Here is a 23825-nt window from a genome sequence, read left to right on the forward strand (position 1 = left end):
TTACCCTTTACTACCCTGCTACAACTCTCTTCCTTCTGGCAACCACCATACTGTTGTCTGTGTCTATGAGTTTTTGGTTATTTCATAAAGTAAATAAAAATGTTAGTTGATATTAAGTTAACTAAGATTATATAGTTATAAGCACTTTTTTAAAAAAAATATATTTTATTGATTTTTTACAGAGAGGAAGGGAGAGAGATAGAGAGTTAGAAACATCGATGAGAGAGAAACATCGATCAGCTGCCTCCTGCACATCTCCCACTGGGGATATGCCCGCAACCCAGGTACATGCCCCTGACTGGAATTGAACCTGGGACCTTTCAGTCCGCAGGTCGACGCTCTATCCACTGAGCCAAACCGGTTTTGGCAGTTATAAGCACTTTTAATATAGTTAATCAATGACATTAACTTGCATTTTAATACCTAGGGAACAGCCACTGGCATCTTGGGCTCCTACTTAAGACGCCTTTGGCCTCAGTTCCCTCACCTGGAAAATGGAAATTCCAATAATATCTACCTCAAGGATATTTTCCCAATGAAATGCTATAAATGCCTGGTAAAGCACAGAGTGCCGACATGGCAAAGATCCTTGATGAATGATTTCGTTGGGTATTTAAAAACTAGCTTTTTTTCTGCTACAGCAATTATACATCTGATGTTAAAAATTAGGAAATATACAAAGCACACATATAAAAATAAGGGTCTCCTATTATCCCCAACATCCAACTTGATCCTATTAATGATTTTGTCTATATCTTTCCAGCCTTTTTTCTACTTATTATTGGTACAATTATTTTATAAAATTGGGTTTATACTGTTTTGGTTGTTTTTATTTTTATTTTTATTTTTTAAATATATTTTATTGATTTTTTACAGAGAGGAAGAGAGAGAGAGATAGAGAGTTAGAAACATCGATGAGAGAGAAACATTGATCAGCTGCCTCCTGCACATCCCCCACTGGGGAAGTGCCCACAACCCAGGTACATGCCCTTGACCGGAATCGAACTCGGGACCCTTCAGTCTGCAGGCCGACGCTCTATCCACTGAGCCAAACCGGTTTCGGCTGTTTTGGTTGTTTTTAAATGATACTTTTCAATTAATAGCATCATAAATATATATTTCTGTGTCATTAAATATTTTTCAACATCTTTTGTAATGGCTGGATGTAACTAAATAACAATTTACTTAAATACATTTATTTTATCTTTCAGGTTGCTTTCTTTCTTTTACTTTTTTAAAAAATATATATGTTTTTATTGATTTCAGAGAGGAAGGGACAGGGAGAGATAGAAACATCAGTGATGAGAGAGAATCACTGACTGGCTGCCTCCTGCACTCCTCCTACTGGGAATTGAACCCGCAACCAGGACCCTTCAGTCCACAGGCTGGTGCTCTATCCACTGAGCCAAACCAGTTAAGGCTCTTTTACTTTCTTGTTTATTGTTGATGTTACATAAACACTTGAATGAATGCTTTGTAGCTAAGTCTGTGCATCTTTATAATTAATTTCCAGAATTAGTACTGCAGAATAAAAAGTATGTCTGTGTTGTGCTTTTCGAGAACTATTAAATGACCACTAAGAGGTTATATCACTTTGTACCACCCACAGCATGAAGGGGACTCTCCCCATCCTTGGTCAGCCTCAGATATCAAAGAAGATGGGGTTTGAGAGGAACAAGGCACACTTTGTGCCTTTCCACAAAATGGCTTTCCTAATATTTCTAAAAATCTTTTAAGGGGGAAGATGGGGTGTTTCCCGGCTCCCCTGGAACACCTAAACTTGTGAGTTAATAAAGCAGTTTCTATACAGCCAGCCCATGAGCACGCGGGGCTTCCTGGGCGAAGCTCACCATAAACCTCTTCTTGAGGACTTGCTGTTGGAACAATAGTGGCCTGTTGACTAATTGGGGCCTAGATTTTAAAGAGCCTATTGTGTATTTTTTCAGGATCTTTTAAGGTTGAGTAAATATTACCGTTCCCCATCTTGGGTTTCTAATGATTTTCTTCTTTTGAAAATAAGATATCATACAGACTTACCTAAATGAAATTCAGAATGATCACCCAGTTGCCGTTCGTGGTGCCAAGCATGGTGAGTCATTCTACCCAAAAATATTGGATGGAGAGATTTTAAAAAGTGCTTTGCTGGCTATGCTTTTCTTTCCTATGAAAATGCATCTTTAAAATGTTAAACTTTAAGTGCCCGGTGAATGTCACATGAGGACGGCTTGGAGTCACTCTCCCTCCACTGTCCTATGGACCATGTGTACTAATGCCATCCATTCAAGGATGCCCAGTGAGGACACAGCCAGTAAGTCATCATGAGACCCATCTCTCACTAGTCACATAACTAATATAGAAAAGATGATGTCAAATCCTCATGGGGGTTTAATGCCTAAAACGAAGGCCAGGACCCTTTGGATAAGGAACAAAGCTTATGCTATCCTCTCTTCCCGAGCCCAGAGTGACATTCCTAGGGACCCTGGTCACCTTGCCTCTGTAACAGCCCTGGCCTCAAAAGAACACCAGACACCCCTACTCTCTGTACGCAGAGCAGTGAGCTTCCCAGAAAACTGAAATGGCAAAAAGTATCCAAGCCAAATGTCAACAGAACAAATCAGCGAAAAGGGAATGAGGCAAGTAAATCACCTTTATTGCCATTGCTAGTGGAGTTTTAAAAATTGGCAGGACATTTTAAAAGTGCACATATTAAATGACCAATTTTAGTCTCCAAACTAGTTCATTCAGCACCCTCAACACAGAAAGTAACTGTTAATAATTTATACTACTTTCAGATGATTATTCATAAAATGAAAAGGAGAGTATCAGAAGACTTTTTCCCCCCCACAAACAATTCATGGGTAAGACCTATTAAGCCGTAAATAACTGATTTACCTCTTTTTACTTAAAACACTGACGTGCTAGTCAGTTTTAAAATTCCAATCTAAGCCTTTTTGGACATTGGTTAAAATGAGTCAGTTTGTAAGGATTATCTGAGGCTAGAATCACTGGCCGGTACTGCAGCAGAGGCAGAGAGAGGAGATGTGGTCCTGTGATCACAGCATCCGGGAGCCAACACGAATTTACTGGAACAATTCACAAAATCTATGAGCAAGGAACCCAGGAATTCAGTGACATGTAATTGAATGCCAAATACTGGGATCCATACCATGAAATGCACCAGTTTAAAGAATAAAGGCAAAAATCACCTGTGAGAGTAGCAGAATGACATTGCGACTTTGCTTTTGTGCCTGATGGTGCCAGCCAGCCAGGACTTCTCTTAAGAAAGGCTGGTGGGCCCTAGCCAGTTTTGCTCAGTAGATAGTGTCGGCCTGTGGACTGAAGGGTCCTGGGTTTGATTCCGGTCAAGGGCACATGCAAGGGTTGTGGGATCTATCCCCAGTGTGGGGCCTGCAGGAGGCAGCCGATAAATGGTTCTCTCTCATCATTAATGTTTCTATCTCTCTCTCCCTCTCCCTTCCTCTCTGAAATCAATAAAGATATATTCCAAAGGAAAGAAAAGAAAAGAAAAGAAGAGAAAAGAAAAGAAAAGAAAAGAAAAGAAAGATAAAAAAGAAAGGCTGGTGGTTCTTAAGCGGTCAGGATCTACTCAGGTACTGACACCAGAGAAGAAAAGTGAAGTCCAGTACAGGTGGGAAATTGGAGGCCATATCATCACACAGGTGAAAAACAATAAAAGCCACCCAGGAAAACAATAAAAGCCATACTAACGAGGAAAATGCTCTTACCGGAAGAAAAAACAAGCTTTGCGCACGCAGAATCGCTGCCTGATTATTTGAGGCAGAAAGACTTGTATTTGATGTATTGGTAGTTGGAGGGACTGTTTCCTCTGGGTCACTCAGGAAAAACTGCAAAGAAAATGTTTGTTTTTCAATGAATTAGTGCAAAGGAGATGGAAGGGTTAGTAGGCGGTGCTATTTAATGGTGCCTGTGTGTCACCCGCAGTCAGCAGGACTATGTGGGCAACCAGCACCTATGCTTCAGATGCCAGTAGCTCCATCCGCTTTTCAAACTGTGAGAATTTCTACTGAATAAATAAGTGACTATTCATTGTTGTGCTATGCACTTAATAGTGAAGTATAGAACTGCAGGATTGATGTTAAAGAACACACAAGCACCTCTGTTAAATATTATATTAAAACTGGCTCAGTTAGAATTACATTTGAGGTGACATCACCACGCATACAGACACCCAACTCCCTGTCCTGAAATGAAAGCCTTTGGAATATGTTTGCAGTGTCTTCACCATCTTGCTTCAAACATTAAATGAGTCAATGGAGTTTATGAGTTTTTGATTTAAGAAAAAAAATTAATTTTATGAGCAAAATGCAATAACTGGTATCAACATCTTATCTACTACTTGTGAATGCTTGGCAGCTCAGGGTTACAGGGGATTAAAATTCAGAGGATGCATAGTCTTAGCACTGTTGGAAAAAGGATCCTATTTTCTTTTTTAAAGATAATTCTGAGAAAATGATACTAGATACAGTGTTTCTACCCATGATATCATTTGGTAAAATCAAAATGCTGATTTGAAAACTCAAATGTTGTAGATTTCTTTATTTACTACCAAAGAATTTGTCAAAAATGTCACAACCCATCGTTGAACTATAAATGTGCTAATTCTTTGGGAAAAATGAAAAAATGTTTGAACAGCAAAGGTAAACATTGGGCTTCAAAATGTTACAAATTTATATTTGACAGATCCCAAATAAAATTTATTTAAATACCAAAGAATAAAAAAAATAAAAAATAGGAGATAGTTTAGCTTGTAGGTTACTAGTCTCAAGGACCTGGGATCTTGAAATTATTAACAAAAATATCTTGATTATATCACTCTATAGAGAAGAAAATAAATTCTTGCTGTACAATGGGTAGAGGTACATCCTGTGAAAACACAGTCTTTCAAGGAGGCTCTACCATAAACATGATGGTTTAAATTTGAAAACCAATAGAGAAATTCAATAGAGAACTTCATTCACTATACCTAACAATGCTCCATTAAGCCCCTTTTGCACACGCTCTCTCTAGTATTTATTAACTACCCCCAAGACAAGAAACTCTTCATTGTGTCTATATGACATCACACTGCAATTTTGAGTCAATTTCCCCAGTCTGTCTTCTTAGTCACTTTAAAATAACAAACTCATGTCATCCTACATATAGCCAGGCAAATCCTCAATTGTTATTAATCCCACATTTCTCTCCATTCCAGGTTAAACTGCCACAATGTTCTCCACAGAATGAATTTCTAGTAATCATAATTATTTGAGGAACTCCTCTCTAGATCAATTTTAACATTCATCAAACTTTGTCATCATTAGGAAAATAATATCTTCATCCTGGACAAGATGTCCTAATAAAGGGCCTATGAACACTACATATTTTTACCTTCACTTCCAAATTTTACAATTTTCAGAAAATTTAAAACCTCTCAGAATTATGTTTTCCAAGCAATATTAAATTATGAACATGCAATGTAATATTGTTTTATGCCTGATGACATCATTGTGCTTTGCTTGTCATTTGGTTGGAATTAGAAGTCTGGCTAGACTACCAGTTGACTAAGGCTAATCCTGGGCTAGGTGGTTCATAAAGCTGTTATTGATTACATTCTCTGGGAAGTTTCTCAGAAGAGATTGCAAAATGACGTGGGAAGTCACAGGATGACACTGTCAAAATGTCAGAAAAAAATGGCAGAGGATTTGAGCTTCTCATACAGGTTAAGCCAGCTGGAACTAAAATGGAACAAAACACACAGATCACTAGCAGTTTGATGAAACTCTGTATTTGATAAAAATCTGGATAACTGTTTCCTCCACTTTTTATTGGGGTGTATGGTGTTACATAGATGAGTACCAGGTGTTTAAAATATCCTGTTAACACCTCACAGTTCATTTTCAATACAACTGACCTGGGTGTTTTGTCATTTATATCACTGTGTGTTGAGATTTTAAAAGCCAGCCCCTCTGAGACACCGTTCCTAACGACCCCCTAAGTGCTGTTAAAATGCAGGTGCTATGTCCCCGGATATGAGTGAGTGACCTGGGAGCCCACTTCCTTTGCATGTCACCTCACTCATGCTCAGTTCCGATTGGCCAGTGTCTGAATCTGCATCAGCACCACTGGGTGACGAGCATGGCCCAGAGTAGTCACATCACCTTACAGTGTGGCTGGGGACAGGACCCTGAGTCTGCTTCGTGTAGTCCTAATTCAAGAAGGCGCGGATCCGCGTAGCTGGACAACATTCCCTATAAATCTGCAGCTGTGACAAAAGCCAGCCCTCGTATGAACAAACTCCTCCCCTTCTGTGATCAGTAAGCTCCATAGTTATTCTCTAGTAAGAGAAAAATTAGTTCCTTTCTGTACCAAATGTCTGCTTTCATAGTGTTTTATGATGATTCTTGGAAATAAATATATGAGGAGCTCAGATGGAGAACAACCACCCATTTCAGGGCCCCAGGTATCAAGGAAAATGCTGTTTCTCCTGCATGGATGGGGACAGCACCTGCTTGAGTGGTTCTGACTTCCTCTCCCTCTCCACTGGGCAGAGAAAAAGTACTCTTGTTTAGTCCTCGCCCCACAGCTTGGGCTGCCACAGAAGGGAGCTCAGTATGAGTAGCAAAACCTTATTTCCTTTCTCTCTCACACATCATCCATCATAGTTTTAGCATGTCTTCTAAAAACTTCTCTATCTCACTTGGCAATAAATTCCTTTCTTTGTGAGGAAAAAGTGGCCCTGGAAGACGTATTTCTGGTACTGAAGATGTATCTCTTCTCTCCAAAGGGATCATAGTTACTGTGAAACCGATCTCCCAAATGCTCAGCTCATCAAACATTTAGACATTGACTGAACTGCCTGTCAATCATTACTACTTATCCTTTGTGAAATACAATTAGCTTCTAAAACTGATTTGTTTCCCACGTAGATTCTGTCATCAAAAAATTAGGTGATCTATCTTGATTTTATAAGGTCAAAGTGGATTTTACCAAAATAAATGGTTGCTTTCTGGAAGGGTTGTGTGCTTACCTGTCCATTCACTCATTCTTTTATTCAGTAACTATTAAGTAGCCACCCCTTACATGGAAGGCACTTTTCTAGGTGTGTGATGGTGTGTTAAAGGTCTTGTTCTCCTAACTTGTATGGGCAGCCAATGGAGAAGGTCAACTCTCAGGAAGTGTGTTTTATGGGCTCTGTGCCTGCCCAGGTGAGTGAACACACTCTTGGGGGATAAGAATGCTGAATGATAAGGGGATTGCGGCAATCACCCCTTGCAGAGTGAACACCATGTGTCTGTTAGAATTACTGAGACCTCTAGCTAGTGGGCCCTGTGGTCGTAGTGTTCTGTCCCAGTCCCTCAAGGTGGAGTTTACTAGTAATTCTGACCCAGCTGTCTCCTGCAGTTTTATTTCCAAAACTCCCCTTGGAGCTTGTTGGTCGCTCTCCTGGAACTGGGAGCAGCGGGGCTAATGCCCACTTGCATGCTACCAAGTGGAGCATGAGGACATTTTAGGAAACACACTCATGTTTCTATAGGCTCTCACTCCCCCCTGCCCTTGGCCTTTCTGTTCTTCCTTCCCTGCGATGCTTTCACACCCTTGCAATAACCGTAACGTTGCCTGTGCAGAAAGCTCAAGTATCCTAATGGCTACTAATACATAAGCAGACAGGCTCTAGGAAATACCTCTTGTCTCAGTCTTGAGTCCCTCATCTCACGTTCCCCACCCAGTGCTCTGAGGACAGCTCTGGAGCCACCATCTCAATCCCCTCGGGTCCTCTCACAGAAAGCCTGTAGGTCTGGGCTCCTCATAAGCACATGCCTCAGGTTGTCTGACTACTTAGGTCCTTGCATTTTCAAGTCCCGCTAAAGCAGGGCAGTTCTAGAGGGACTTGCTGGAGGTCCCGACATGGCACAGTTTTCCAGGTGTCTGCCAGGCAGTTTGGATCAAGCTCTCGTTGGAAATAAATGATGTCATGGTCCAGGTATGCCCGAGACCTAGAAGACAAGGCCCCAACCCTTGGGGAAGTCTCATGATGCCTGCAGTATGAAGAGAGGCCTCAGCTGCTGTGTATGTCCAGGAGGAGGGGAGAAGAGCTTAGTGCCACTCACTTATTTTATAGAGGAGTTCCCAGGATGGTGGAGTTCCCAAGGTGGACCTGACACATCAAGAAAATCCACATAGGAACAAAGACCAAGGACCAGGAGGTCCTGGGGGAAACCGAGGCTGTGTGGGCTTGACTGCTGAGCCCTCTCCTCACAGGCACCATTAGTTCTAACTGCCTACAGGGGCAAAGCCTCTTCCATGGGCTGATCTCCAAGACTATGCATGGGGCAGAAGTCACACCTGTCACTAACCCGTGACTGGGGAGGCCCACATTAGGTCTGGACTTCATGTCCTTTCTCAGGGGAGCTCCCAGACAGAGTTGGGGGGCATATGGACAGGTGAGGTGTGGAGAGCTAGCATGCCTGTCCTATAATTGACCATGTGGAGAAAATACAGGAATCTGAACACGTAGGAATCCATACACCCACCTCCTGATAGCACTGGAAGTAGGCAGAAGAGGGCGAGCTATGGCGTCTCTCTGACACCCCCTTTGCAGGTGTCCTTAAGATCAACTTCGAAGCACATGAAGAGGCTATCCTGACCTTGTGGCTGGCACCCCAGTCCATCTGGCTTCCAGTTAGCATCACCCTCATTGAGATCTCCAGGTGTGTGTCAGGAGAAGCTATTGGCTCTGTAGTATAATGTTGAGAATTGAGCCCAAGTCAACCTTCAAGATCCTTATCTATTTCCTCAGCTTTATATTCTACTACTTCTTAATACAAATGGCTGCCCTATTTCTAGTCCTAGATGGCAAATGTCTTCCCTCCTTCTCACCTCTCATGCACCATCTCACAAACTCCTTCTATCCATCCTTTATAATTCAGTCCAGCAGGCCCTGCTGTCCCTTCCCCTTGTCTCCTCTTTACACACCTCTGTGGCCCTCGGACTCTTTACAGCGGGTTTACCTGCTGCCCGTCTCCTAGGCTCCACTATGAATGTCTGGAATGCAGAGAACTCTCTTTGGCTGCTGAGCATCTAGCAATGTATCAGGCACATATTTATGCTCAATGAATATTTTTGGTTGAATGAATGCTGTCTCATTTATGAAAACTATGTCTTATCGTGTAATACATAGACTCTATCTTCTCAACCGGATTTTATGCTTCTGAAAGGCGAGGACTGTACCTCACAAGACCCTGCAGTTCCAATAACTAGCAAAGCATCCACCATTTGAAATACATTATGCTTTATGGTTAATGATGGTGACGTCAGGATAATGACAAGGATGTGTCTCCACGTGCACTGATTACCCACCTGCGTATTTTAAGAATATAGCAGTCATGATTATATCACTATAGTAAGAGCCACCATTGGTTAAATATTTACTAAATGCCTGGGACCATCCTAAGTGTGGTAGAAACATCAGCTCATGTACCCTACCACCACCTTGGCAGTGAAGTGTCAGTTCTCATTTTTGAAAAATGGAAATGCAACCCGTGGAACTGTAAGAAAACTCTCCAAAATCACACAGCTGATAAGGTGGGAGCTGATGTTTGAAATTAGTCCTTTTAAACTCCAGAGCACGACACCCAGCCACTGCACTGTCCTTAATTTGATGGTTCTGTTACTCCTCAGTGATTATCTGCTGACATTTAGTGTCATTTCCACACCCGAGGGCCCCACAGAGCAAGAAGCTGGGAGCTGCTGGGAGAAGCCCCTCTCTCCGTGGCTCTCACAGAGAGCATCCTTTTTCCTACGAGGCTGCTGTAGCTGTGGTTGGATGTTGAATTTAACAGGCAGTGATTGGTGCTGCCAAAGAAGCTACAAGCAAGGTTTGAAAATCCCACCAAGACAAGCCCTGGAAGCAAAGCAGCCCCTGCCTGGTCGGAGCTGTGACTCACCATGTTGAACACGGCCATGGTTAAAACGATGGCCGTGGTGATGACCGTGAGGGAGACCCGCGGCCAGGGGCGGTTCGCGATGATGCCGGAGGACTTTAAAAGCCACAGGAGAGAGGCAGATGCCTTTTTGCTGCATTGCTAGGAAGAGAGAGGAAGAAATAAAGAAAAAGCATGGCTATTTTATGTATTCTCTCAAGTTTGTTAATGATATTTAAAACCACAAGATGCACCAATATTCTTCCAAGAGTAGACAAGTAGGCTCTGTCCTCTGCTGGGGGCTCAGACCAGATTACACACCTTGTTACGTTATGTTGGCATCACTGTTACAAAGTAAGAATAGATTAATTAAATGTTTATAATAAATGTAAGTTGCGACTATCTGTCCTTTAAAATAGACCTAAAATTATATTAAAAAAAAAAATCTGGTAAAGAAACAAATATGTCAGTTAATTAAACCATTCTGTGGGATGTGTTGGGGCTCAGATCACAGCTATGATGAAGCAGTTGTCAGAAATTTAGCCAATTTATGTAGAAAACAGACCAACATGTAGCTAATCATAGAAATACAACTGTCAAATACTACTCAGTTAATACAATGGTAAAACTGGTGTGACCTCCATAAAACTCAAGCAGAGAATACTCCTTGACAGCTATAATAAACAGCACCTTTATTTCTCTACATCTTTCACATCTTCTTTCTGCTTTATTCTCTCTCTCTCTCTCTCTCTCTCTCTCTCTCTCTCTCTCTCTCTATATATATATATATATATATATATATATATACACACATATATGCATATGTACACATATATTTCTTAAAAACATAAGCATTGCAATATGTTAAATGTCAATGTAAGAATTAAATGAGATTCTATAATAAAAAGTGAGAGATAGATAGGTGAGCTTAAAGAACAAGCCCAGCAGCCCAGCATCACACCCCCATTGTTGTGAGACTTTCTGCAAGTTAATTTTCTCCCAGGTCCTTCTCTGATTTCTCCTAGAGCAGCCGTGGGCAAACTATGGCCCATGGGCTGGATCCGGCCCGTTTGAAAGGAATAAAACTAAAAAAAAAAAAAAGACCGTACCCTTTTATGTAATGATGTTTACTTTGAATTTATATTAGTTCACACAAACACTCCATCCATGCTTTTGTTCCGGCCCTCCGGTCCAGTTTAAGAACCCATTGTGGCCCTCGAGTCAAAAAGTTTGCCCACCCCTGTCCTAGAGCCTGTCTGGAAGCATGAGCTGCCCTGCACTCCAGGGGCTGCCAGCAGCCGAATCTCTGGCTGGTGGCAGAAGGCACACACAGTGGGGCTCTGGAGGGCATTTTCCTACCAGCAACAGGGGAGGAGCCAGATTTGTACCTCAGGCTTCTGAAGAGCAGGATTGGTGGTGGCATTAAATATGTCATCCAATAAGATGCACTTTCATGCTGTGAACATGCAGTGTCCTGGAGGGTCACAGAGCTGGAGGACACCCATCCGAGGATGCTTACATCATTATCAGTTAATGCATGCTACTTTTAATAATTTACTACCACAGACCCTAATCAGATTTATATTCTGGAGGAGAAGCTATAACAAAGTGTAAAAAGCAGAGATTCAATAAAATGTCGTAGCCATCTATTAGAAGATGATGGCATTTGGTTTGATTTTGGTAAATTAATATGTATCTGCATCTTAATCAACTAGAATTAGTGTTTTTGTTTAAGAAAGTATTGTTAAAATCAGTGATTTTGGGCCTATACACAGAAGTTATCAAAAAATTTGATAATAAATATGTTTAAGGGCAGAAATGCAAAATTGTATTACTCTAGGAAAAATTTAAAGCCAGCTCAGATTCCATATCACTCTTAGGTAAAATATTATCTAGTTACTGCACAGACTTATTTTTGAAATTAAATTACTTTGTTTAAATTTTAGAATTATATATGATGATAATCTTGCCAAATGAGCTAATAGGAATATGTTATACTTTGAGCAGAGATTAGTCGCTTACTGAGACAGATGTGGGCAGACACACGTGAAATTGTTTCTGCTCCTGCAACATGCTGGGCAGAATTACAAATCGGGGTCCACGTGTGCCTACTGAACCTGTGGCAGGGTGTCCGGGAACACCTTCACGCTCCTATTTACCCCTAGAAAGAAAACACTTGGGGCACCTCACTGAAGACCATGGGTTTGGCACGCACGGGGTTCAGGATAATGAATTTAGGACGCAGTAGGTTCCAGTCAGTCTCCTGTTCAGTGTTCATGTATGCCTCAAAGTACCCCCAGCAAGCATGTTTAAACTTATGAGAAATATTCACTGCTCTCAAGGTCAGGGAGGCAGGCAGCCACCCCAGTCTTTTCACTCCTGTGACCGAGTTCAGGCAGAGTGAATAGAACTGAAATATAAAGATTGGTAAGCATTGCTGGTGGCAAGGACAAAGAAACAGAAGATAAGAGATGAGTACGCTGAACTATAGGGACATTTGGGGAAGAAGAGGAGGGAGATAAAGATTATGGAAGCAGAAGGAACCAATAATGAAGAAAAGTGGAGAAAAAAAGACCAAGATCTTAAAATAGAAAAGATCTGACTAAGAAAAAATGGGAACATTGATTCGATTTGAAGTCCTGAATAAAAATTACAATTGGATCTTGACATGGTCATTCACTTCAGTTTATTCTGTTTTGGGTTAAGTATTCAAATAAAGTTCTGGGTGCAAAAATAAGTTTGTCAAAATTTATACCATCCTAATGAAACATCCTATATAATAAAAGGCTAAAATGCAAATAGACTGAATGGCAGAACAACCTAACAACTGGTTGCTATGATGTGCACTGACCACCAGGGGGTGTGCGTGGAACATGGCAGGCATCAGCCGCGGTGGGATGGTGGAGCAGGAGAGCGGGAGCGCCAGACCAAGGTGGGGCCCCGGTCGCTGTCATCGGGGTGAGCCTCTGGTGGTTACTGAAAATTCTTTGCTCCCGCGTGCCTAGGTCCTGCCCAGTGCTTGCACCTGTTGCTGGCACTGGAGCTGCCGCTTGCACCCACTGTCAGCGCCGGCCACACTTGCACCCACAGCTAGTGCCAGAGTTGCCACTTGCGCCCACTGCTGGCGCCCGATGCCGGTCCCGATTGCTCAGCGCCATCAGCGGGTGTAAGCAGCAGCTGCTGGCCCCGATAGTCCCTCAGGGCTTCTCCACCTCCCCCTGCTCCTGAGGGGCGATCGGGGCCGGCAGCCACCACTCACATCCACTGATGGTGCTGGCCCCACTTGCACCCGCTGCTGGAGCCGAACCCAATTGCTCTGCGCCATCAGTGGGTGCGAGTGGGGCTGGCACTATCAGTGTGTGGGAGCAGCAGCAGCGGGAGTGGGGCTGCCAGCAGAGAGGGGACCGGGGGCCACGTGGGAGGGTCCGGATGGGGGCACGGAGGTTGGACCAAGACCCAGCCGTATGCACACTGAAGCCTTGCGGCCCACAGTTCCTTTAAAGGTGCACAAATTCATGCACTGGGCCCCTAGTAAATAATATCTCAAAGAACATTTCAGCATTTATTCAGAAGATGCTACTTATGGAAATGAGCCCAGGTTAGTCACTCTAGTTGATCTTCGGCTTAATTACTGGCATAATTTTACCCAACTCTGTTTCCTCCCTCTCCTGATCATCAGTGGGTCTCACTGTATCCTGTGTTTGCCTCTTACTTACAGTGAGCTCCCTGTGGGGCTTCTAGCAATGCTCTTGGTTGTCAATGCCACACCCACTGACAAATTTGGTATTAGTACTAAATGTAGTGGGAGATGTAAAGGAAAAATAAAATAAATTTATATGAAAACCCTATCATAGAGATGGTACTGGGGAAAATGAGCAGTGTGGTTTGCTAGAAAGAGTATAGGGTGAATGTCAATGTTCTTCATTCAGTAAAGGCAAAATATTCTCCACAGAAAAATACAATAAAGTGTTCATGCACTGTATTTGGGTTAAAAAAATATTCCCACCAAAAATGTTTCCCTTCCTTTCTTCTTATTTTTATTTTTTAATGTTTTGCACTGGAAACAATTGGTAGTCTCTCACTCTAAAATACCATATAATTTAATGCAGTAATTATAAAAGCTTTTGCAGTTTCATTACTGTCCATTTAAAAAAATAAAATTAAGTACCTGGAAATAAGTAGATGCTTATCTCAAGCGAAGTTTTAATTCAGAACAACATTCAGAAAAATTATAACTATGTCATAGTGGCTGAGTAACAAGCTTGCATTATTAGAAACACAAAACTTATCTTAAAATCTTGCCTGACAAATATGGTGAAATTTCTCAGATAAACATGTACTTTTGTGTATTTGTCTAGAGGAACACCTTCTTTGGCATTTAGTTGGCCAAGGACTGTATTTTTGAATGGCAGCGATAATTATTTGCAACAGTTAATGTCACAGAGACTGCCATGTGTGCTTTGATTACTTAATTGTACTTGAATTTCTTTCAGAAAGGATGCTTTATTTCAATCAATCATATTTTACAAAATCAACCTGTTTCTTTTGTACTTCCTGAGTGAGCCACATTCCTCCGTCATTCACCCACTTCATGGCACTCACAGCCTGTCCACATCGCATTGTCTTTGCTGAAATGCTTATCTCTGGCCACAGGAAGAGCTGGTTGAGAGCAGTGACCACATCACCCGGGTCTTTGGGCTCCCACAGGCAGCACAGTGTTCAGCGGCTAGTACAAACTCAATAGATGATTACTCAATATATTCATTGTCTTCATGATGAACCCTAAAGGAAATTCCCAAGGGCCAGCAACAAAGAAGCAGCTCAGTACTAGAGAAACAGTGTCCTGGGACTGAACACAGGGAGGAAGATGCTGCCTTGGGTCTGCAAATGGTGGGCAGCTGGACGCAAGACCCCTGAATAAAACCAGCGGCCTCAGAAGGCTGTTCCCTCCATGTAAACAAGTCTAGAAGAACTCCATGAATTGGTTGAGGGAAGCACTAATAAACTTTAATGACAAATTCAAACTCTAAATGGAGGTGTTGGGTTTGAAATTACATGATCTGCTTCATAATGAGAATTTCAAGTTGAGGGGTTGTTAATCAGTTCAAAAACCAGAAGAAGTCTTCGGGGCTGTGGCAGAAGAAAGAACAACACTGCTTATAAAGGACGCCTGGTGCACATTTGTGCAGGGCGGGGGTGGTAGGGGAGGGTCCCTCAGCCCGGCCTGTACCCTCTCACAGTCTGGGACCCCTGAGCCGTTTACCAGCCATGAGCCCAGCTTCTGGCTGAGTAGTGCTCCCCTTGTGGAACCACACTGACCACCAGGGGGCAGCTCTTGCATTGAGCATTTGCCCTCTGGTGGTAAGTGCCCGTCATAGCAATCAGTGGTTCTGCCATTTGGTCAATTTGCGTATTAGCCTTTTATTATATAGGAGACTTTACATTACTGGGTGCAGAGCATGTCCCAGTTGTGGGGAAGCCATTTCCACTGAACATGACCTCACAATAAAAAAAAATTACAAATTACCTAAGACAATGGGCCTCACAAGAAATACTCAACAGACATAAGAGATCATGGAATTAGCACAAGAAGATCTGTAGATATTATACCAATCCGAAATAGCCTATAAAATAAGATTGAAGGAGTAAGGATGAGTTAGAGTCTTTAATAAATGAGCAGTTAAGAGAAAATAAGAGATATTTTTAAAAAATGAGCCTTATAGACTCTCTGGAGATTAAAATGTGGATACTGACATTAAAAACTCAAGAGAGTTATTCTAAAGAGGATAAGATGTCTGTGAGGAATTACACATAAAACTGCACAGAAAGGCGAAGAGATGAAAAATATAAAAAAGACACTGATGCACGGAAAGTACAATACAAAGTTTCAACATACTTGTAATGAATGTTTGAGAAAAACAGGACAGAAAGACTGGGGAAGAGGCAAAATACAAGGAGATATGGGCGAACATTTTGTGGGCCTGGACAGAATATGAGCTCTGTGGTTGAGGCGACACACTGAGTCGCAAACAGGAAAAATAAAAGTAGACCTACACTTTAACAAAAGAAATCTATTGCCCATGATAGACAAATAATAAATACTACAAAAACAACCAGAAAGAAAAGACATATTATCTACCAAGGAACAGCCACTAGACTGTAGCTTTCTCCTGAGCATATTATTGTCCAGGAAAATACAGACTCATGTTTTCAAATTGTTATAAAAACTATCAAAACAGATGATTTTCCAAGACAAAAGGTAAGTGGATATTTTATGCACAGGCTGTCTCTGAAAGGATTAGAGAAGGAAGGAATAATCCTTTGAGAATATGGATACCGAGTCCTGGACGAAGGAACGATATTCATGGAGAATGGTGAGAAATCGGCAAACAACGAGAATAAATAACAAATAATAAAACCAGTTTAAATTTAGAAAAATTTAAACAGTACTCTTTGTCTTTCTGTGTTATTTTATGGATTAGTTTTTCAGCTCTTATCACTCCTTCAGTATAACTATTGAAATTTTTTAAAAAAAGTTTAATTTCTTCATTGTTTAAAGTAATACATATGTTTCCCTTTCTCCCCATTGACCTCTCCCCGGCCACTTCTACCCCCCCCCCAGCATATGCCCTCACCCTCCTACTGTCTGTGTCCATTGGTTATGCTTCTATTGAGTTTTTAATTTCAAGAAGATGAAAGATGGAAAAGAAGGATTAGATTTAGAGACTTAGTGCTTAGTCCCTGTATTCTTCAACAAGAAGATGGAGATAGTAATAGGCTCTGTGAGTCATGTGCACAGCTACATGTTTTAAGTTAATCACCAAAAGAAAATAGAATTTGCAATTTCCAAGTTGCTAGAGGGATTATAGGAGAATAAATAAATCCAATTGGTTCAAGAGAAGGCAGGAAAGGATAAAAAAGAAGTAGAAACAAAGAAGATACATGAGGGATGAAAAAAAAAGCAAAATGAGTTTGTAGCAGTAATTATAATACACTGAAGGGTATGACACTCGTCAGGTAACAGAGGGGGATTTGGGGTCTGAGCCAATAACATAAAGCTGCATGTTGCTTATCACATGTACAACTAAAACCTGCATAAGGACAAGGACAAGCTGAAAAAAAAGATGGAAAAGGGACACTTTCTCTTGGAAAATACGAACCAAGAGAAAGCTGGTAGTTATATTGACATTAGAGAAAATAGACTTGAAGGAAAAACACTCCGGTGGGGCAGAAAGCTTTCCTACCAGCCGGTGTGTGACCGACTTTTCTTCCCCAGGAGACCTCGTACTTGTGCTTTCATCTCTGCCTGCAGCAAGGTCGGAGGCTGGCATCATATTATCTCCGCTGCACAAAGCACAAGACCACCACGTCGAGAGGAAAAGGTCTTCTGACATTTTCTAACATTTTCATTTGGTGTATCTGGCGTACTTGTTCTAAAAGGTGCTTTGGTGTTGTTTCTCTGTGTGTGTGTGTGTGTGTGTGTGTGTGTGTGTGTGTGTGTGTGTTTGGTAGTATTTTTCATTACAATCACTGTGCTCTATTTGTTACCAAGATGTTAGCCCACTTCATGTAGTTTAGAAAGTTAAACCAGGCAGAAAATGTACACATTATTATTATTACTACTATAACAGTTGTTTTTTTTATTGCTGATTGTAATGAAAATGTGAACTTGAATCTCTTATTCTATGTCTTTGTTTCTTAGATAAAATGGATTGTTTTACCAAATAATATATATGAAAAACCTTTGAAGGGCTCATATATGTGAAAATGTTTTGCAAAGTATTAATATTAAGGGTACTTTCTTACTCGAATATTTTAGAGTCTACATATATTTGTAACTTAACATTTTATTTCCATTTTACCATAAGTCTTTTAATGGAGTTATACTTTCCCCAGAATCCAGTTTTAAATCAAATGGGACATCTGAAAAAATGTATTTTAGTAAATTAGACTAGAGGAGGAGAATACAAATGAGGTTCTAAGTGAGGTTATCTTGACTTACGAATGTAACTGGAGGCCAGGTGCACAAATTTGTGCACCAGTGGGGTCCCTAGGCCTGGCCTGCAGGATCGGGCCGAAACCGGCTTTCTGACATTCCCCGAGGAGTCTTGGATTGCGAGAGGATGCAGGCCAGGCTGAGGGACCCCACTGGTGCACTATCGGGGCTGGGGAGGGAGAAGGGAGGGCTCCAGGCCATGACCAGCAAGATCACCTACCACTCAGAGGTCTGCCCCCTGGTGGTCAGTGCATGTCATAATGAGTGGTTAAGTGGCCTTAGCATATCATTAGCACATTATGCTTTGATTGGTTGAGCGGACAACTGGATGACTGGCCACTTAGCATATTAGGCTTTTATTATATAGGGTTTTTATCAACGGGTGCTCAGCAGTCAACACAAGGCACCCTCAGTGCTGTGCTGGCCAGTGACCATGAACATAGACATCACTGTCTAGTGCTGGGCACTTGACTTGTTTGTTGGCGACTCCACATATAGACTGGCCCTCTGGAACCTGTCTCCAATTAATTTTAAGAATTCTCAGGCTAGATTCAGATTCTGGCTCTAACACCTACTTGTTGTACATTGCAGGGCAAGTTTGTAGCAAATGCAAGGTTCTGTCTCATTAACTGTAGAATGTGTGTTTCTTCTAAGGCAGCAGTTCTCAACCTGTGGGTCGCGACCTCTTTGGTGGTTAAACGACTCTTTCACAGGGGTTGCCTAAGACTATCCTGCATATCAGATATTTACATTACGATTCATAACAGTAGCAACATTACAGTTATGAAGTAGCAATGAAAAAATAATTTTATGGTTGGGTCACAACATGAGGAACTGTATTGAAAGGGCCAGAAGGTTGAGAACCACTGTTAAAGAATTTTAACCGAGGGTAGGAAACTTTTGCAGATCTTATAATTAACACACTGATAATTATGAGCCTGCTCCAGTCTCCATTTCCATCCTCAAGAGATCTGCTCACAACTCCTTCTGCATTATTTTCCACGGGGGGAAACTTCTGAATGATCAGAATAGGAAACTCACTGAAGCCCATGGCACCCCAGAGTCCTGGGTTCTGTTTCAGCTCTCGAGCTTACAACTCTGAAATGCCAACCAGCCTCTGCCACTGGAAGCTAAGTACCTGTGGAGGCACTGATGCCAAGGCGCCTAATGAGATATGACATGAGGGGACTCCAGGGTGATGGGCCAGGATGTCCCTGGCCAGCAGCCTGCCAGAATTAGGAGCAGGGATGCAGCGATGGTGAGCTGAATTCAGAGCTGCCAGCAAGGAAGAACTGAGGGTGTGTGAGGACATGGTGGTACATTTTCTGAGCAGTGGTGCCAGGAGGTTGCATTTGGGTGCAACCCAACATTCCTTCAAGCTAACTGATATTAAATATTTATCTTGTGGTTCAAGAGCCTAAAGTACGATAATGAACAAAACAGGGCTGACGCAAACTCACTGAGGATCATTTCATCTAAAATAATACAAATAAGAATACCAAAGAGGAAGCCCAGTCAGCAGGCACTGGGAAAGCTGGCCGTGGGCTCGACAGGGCTGGGTTAGGAAGGTGAGAGGAGCACTTCCAACTGAGGAGTCAGCTGGAAGCATGTCGGAGTCAAGGAATCATGGCGCATGTAAGGAGGAGTTCCAAGGCAGCAAGATGGGGCCACTGTCACCACTGCTCTCTCGTTCACACATTCTTGTACACACAGAACCTGCTCCTTGCAAGGATGTCTTGAGAAAAGATTAACATGGGCTCTCAGGGGCCCCTGGGAATGATGGTGTTGGTGAGACAAGGAGATGCTACACAGAGCCTGCTGGGGGATGGGAGGAAGGAAGATAGAAATGATAGGAGTCCAGCAGCAGGGACTTAGCACATGCTATTCAACACAGTTCCGTGGTCAGCATTCTGCTGGGTTCACTGGGAGAGAGGAAGCAAGTGTAGGAAACAATTCTTGTCGTAAGGAACCTGCTCTATATCAGGGGAGAAAGCAGTCACACTCACAGAAAGGGGGTCAAATGAGCTGCCATGTAATCAAGTGCCAAATTATGTGGTACAGACCCTAAGTCTCAGGAGCTCAAAAAAGGACACCTTACAAGGGCCGGGCAGTTTCTGAAAAGTTTTCTAGGAAGGCCAGCAAGCGTAGAGGGCACCTGCATGGGCAAGAGCTGAGGAGTGGGCCACGGGGGCCGGGCAGGGGAGCATGGCTGCCTTAGCCCCTAAGGCAGGGGTGAGGGTGGGGGGCAGTCTGGGCTTCTCACTGCAATACTGACACTAACAAATACATTTCCTGAAAAATTTTTTCAGAATGTGTCACTGAATGAACACCTGTGTGATTTTTTAATCAATAGGAAAAAATTGCATTTCATTAGCACTCTTACTTTTTTGCCCATTTTGATGTTTCTCCACCGGTTTTAAAAAAACCAAACCCAGTCATACAATGACCAATCAATTTTATTTACTTGCCGTGTATGTTTTGTGTAACAGAGGGTAACAAAGGTAAAGCTCTCGGTGGAAAAATATCAGTCAGGCTCACCTTTTATCAACCTCCTTTATATGAAAGTATTTTGCTTTAATTTTTCACACAGAGAATTTAATATCAATATTAGTATGAATACTGCCTTTGGCACTTATGTTTTCAGAAAGTTAACATAAGTTAATAGAAGGTGAGTCTGGGTTATTAAGTACTTTTTCATAAACTCAGTATTTAATCCTTAATTAAATGCACAGCATAATAAAACCTCATACAATTTGGTAGTTTTCAGGAGGCTAGGGAATGGGCAGTTAGGATGTAGCAATGTATTCTCCAAGATCACCAAGGAGTATTTGTGCTATGCATAGATTTTGCTTGAATTTGGAGGGTAGACTAGAAAGCCTCCTTAGATTGGCTGTGCATTAATGTTTGATGTTTACAGTTAAAAAAATCCTTACAGAATCACATACATAGTAAAAGGAACCTCTTATTGGAATGAGAAGAATTCCTTTTTGAATTTTACCAGGATTACCTCTGGATCAAGGATTCCAGCTGGCCACTGGGGGGAGACTCATTCACGGATCCTACTGATTCAAGTTTAGAAAGACCAAGCTGTCTTTAAGTCTTCCTGACCATTTTGTCAAAATAAAGGCTCTTCTTGTGAGGCCGAGGCAGGCACCAGTTCATCTGCAGCCTTGAAATTTTTCTTTGAGACAACAAAGAGTTAAAAAGAACCCCTGAGCATCAGGTGTGTGGGTGTCAAGGTCTGAAAAGCGCCCCCAGGAACTGGAGGAAGCAGGCATTGTGTGTGGGCTCTCTCTCCATCGCCCTGAAGGACCACAGGGCGGTACAGGAGGAATCAAGAGCCGTGAAAAGTTCCATGGTGAGGATGGATTATACTGAGGCTGAGAGCGGAGACTTTTTATGAGAGCAGAGCATTCCCACACAGACATCAAAGTTGCTCTGCAGATTCATTTTTCAGCCTCCAGCCCTGTGTTCCTTTTTTACAGAAACTTAGTGGGAAGGAAAAAAAAATGAACTTGAAACCCTAAATATACACTATGATCCCACAACTGGATGCCTTGGACTAGAAAATGACAACTATGGCTCCTGAGGCAAAATGATATAAGGTGCTTTACAATGAGGTTTGGATTTCAAAAGAAGCACAAATGATAGTTCCTGTTCTAAAAACTTGAGAAATGGGCTTCCGCATCCTTCTGGAGGCCAGGAAGACAGAGGGAGGAGCCAAATGCTTTCCACCTAAGGAAAATCTGAACGTAGAAAGTCAGGCTTCCTGGTGTATGAAGCATTTTAGAACTTGACAAGGATTCCCACGGGTCAATATTTACCCAGTCCTCGCTTCTCTACAACCTATGGTATCTTCAGGGGATTTTCAAGAGATGCTGTGTGCATGCCAGGAAATCAGAAACCATAGTCTCACTTGTGGGAGAGTTTCCAATCCAATTTAAATAATCTAAACTATGATCCAGCAAATAGAAACCCACACACGTTTGTAAAGGTACAAGGCAGAGGAGGACGACATGGAGACAGAGACCTGCTTTGGAATCTTAGCACTTTTCGGGCAAAAGATTTCAACACAGACTAGAATACAATGGACACCCGGGGCTCCAAACCATTAAGAGGTCATTCTGTCACTATACTGATGTTGCTGGAGGTAATACTACCATATGTTTTTAAAAAGCAAAATGACATTACAATGATGAAACACATGAAAAGGGTAAAACCAGGTAGAATGAGAAAAGTGCTCTCCTAGAAGCCATATCCTATGGGTGTAGCACAACCTTGAGAAGTGACCAGGAGCCCTGCACACTCTAGGTCTGCTTCCTTGGTTGTGTCATCTACTTGCTCTTGTCAAAGTCTAATTGGAAGAAATCATGACTTCAGAAATATGAAGAATATGAAATTTCCTTAACCTCACACATCTCATAAAATGCATTCATTCATTGGCAGATATTTTAAGGATTATTCCTATTTATTTTGTGTAACAAACTATTTGTGACATTAAAATTTTGGTTAACAAAAATAAGGGAAGTGTCTCCACAGAGGATGCCCATGAACTCTGCTCAAAAGTGGCCTCTCCTCTTTCAACCCATCTCCAATGAACAAAATGGAACATCAGCTCTCTTTTGTGACTTCTATCCCATTGCTGGCCTTCTTAGGATACTCTCATTGCTTTAGAGCAGCAGTTCTCAACCTGTGGGTTGCGACCCCTTTGGGGGTCGAACGACCCTTTCACAGGGGTTGCCTAAGACCATCGGAAAACACATATATAATTACATATTGTTTTTGTGATTAATCACTATGCTTTAATTATGTTCAATTTGTAACAATGAAATTGGGGGTCACCACAACATGAGGAACTGTATTAAAAGGTTGCGGCATTAGGAAGGTTGAGAACCACTGCTTTAGACTCAAGTAGATTTACTTTTTATATCCAGAACTAGCATTTAAACCATAAGAGCTTGCAATGATTGCCTTAAGTTAAAAAACTAAAAAAATATTTTTACATTCACCATTTTGATGTTCTAAGATTTTATACCTGGAAAGTTGATATAAAAGATATATTTGGTTTGAGTTTTAATTCTCCTGTATACTCAAAGTCTCCCATTATACTTATATAGTCACAGTTATAAATACTCTGAAAATGTTAAGAATATGATAAAAATTGCTGACAGAAGCAAGTGGACCTAACTACAACTTTATGATGTGACATCCAACATCTCAAATAATCTTCAAATTAGTGTCTTGGTTGTGTGTGAGCTGCGTCAGTTTGTATTTTTGGCAGATGACAGGAAGGACACATATTTCTTTACTGGGATCTTTATGTCTTGAAATGGTAAGTCAATAACCTCCCTGTTTTAGGTAAGAAATCAGTTTTCATTCAATGAGCACAGTTTTCAAAGAAGTTCAATATTTGAAGTACCTACCAAAAGCTGTCCAGCAAAGCAGACAAAAAGTATAAAGGCAAGCAGGAGGAACGCAGCTCCAAAGGAGATCCCAAGGATGGAGGTTCTACAGGAAAGAGAAAAGAATGGGTTAGTGTGGGGAGAGTTTCTCTTATCCTGGAAAGCCGTCAGCCATATCTTCATCTTAATTAGGACTTAATTAAATGAGGACTTCAATCCTCACTAAAATTTTTGAGAAATGAAAATGAACGTAAAACAAAACTGAAAATATGTCCATAGAAAACCATGTCCACAGTCGTGTCTGGTTGACTTGTGATGATGGCTCATTAAAACCACCCTATACATAGTCCTTTATTAAAAAGTTATCTTTTTTTGGACTCACCTATGCAACTAGCACTTTCCGTCACTGTGTCCTCTTCCCTGCTGTTGATGTGTTGGCAGCTGCTGCCTCCAGAGCATTCTTACTCCTGTTCACTTAGGTAACCC

At 41.7% G+C, this 23825-nt stretch overlaps 1 protein-coding gene across 1 annotated transcript in view; it reads right to left on the reverse strand.

The window, feature by feature from the left end:
• The window catches only part of ADCY2 (adenylate cyclase 2), a gene marked incomplete at its 5' end in the record, with an annotated part of 280603 nt that overhangs the window by 36776 nt on the left and 220002 nt on the right, over positions 1-23825 (reverse strand). Inside the window, 3 exons of the mRNA XM_081088883.1 lie at positions 3747-3866; positions 9966-10103; positions 23361-23445. Coding sequence (XP_080945009.1) covers positions 3747-3866; positions 9966-10103; positions 23361-23445 — 343 coding nt within the window. The remainder of the gene's footprint in view (positions 1-3746; positions 3867-9965; positions 10104-23360; positions 23446-23825) is intronic.

The sequence above is a fragment of the Myotis nattereri genome, assembly GCF_964212035.1.
Source record: "Myotis nattereri genome assembly, chromosome: 4".
Taxonomy (NCBI): Eukaryota; Metazoa; Chordata; class Mammalia; order Chiroptera; family Vespertilionidae; genus Myotis; species Myotis nattereri.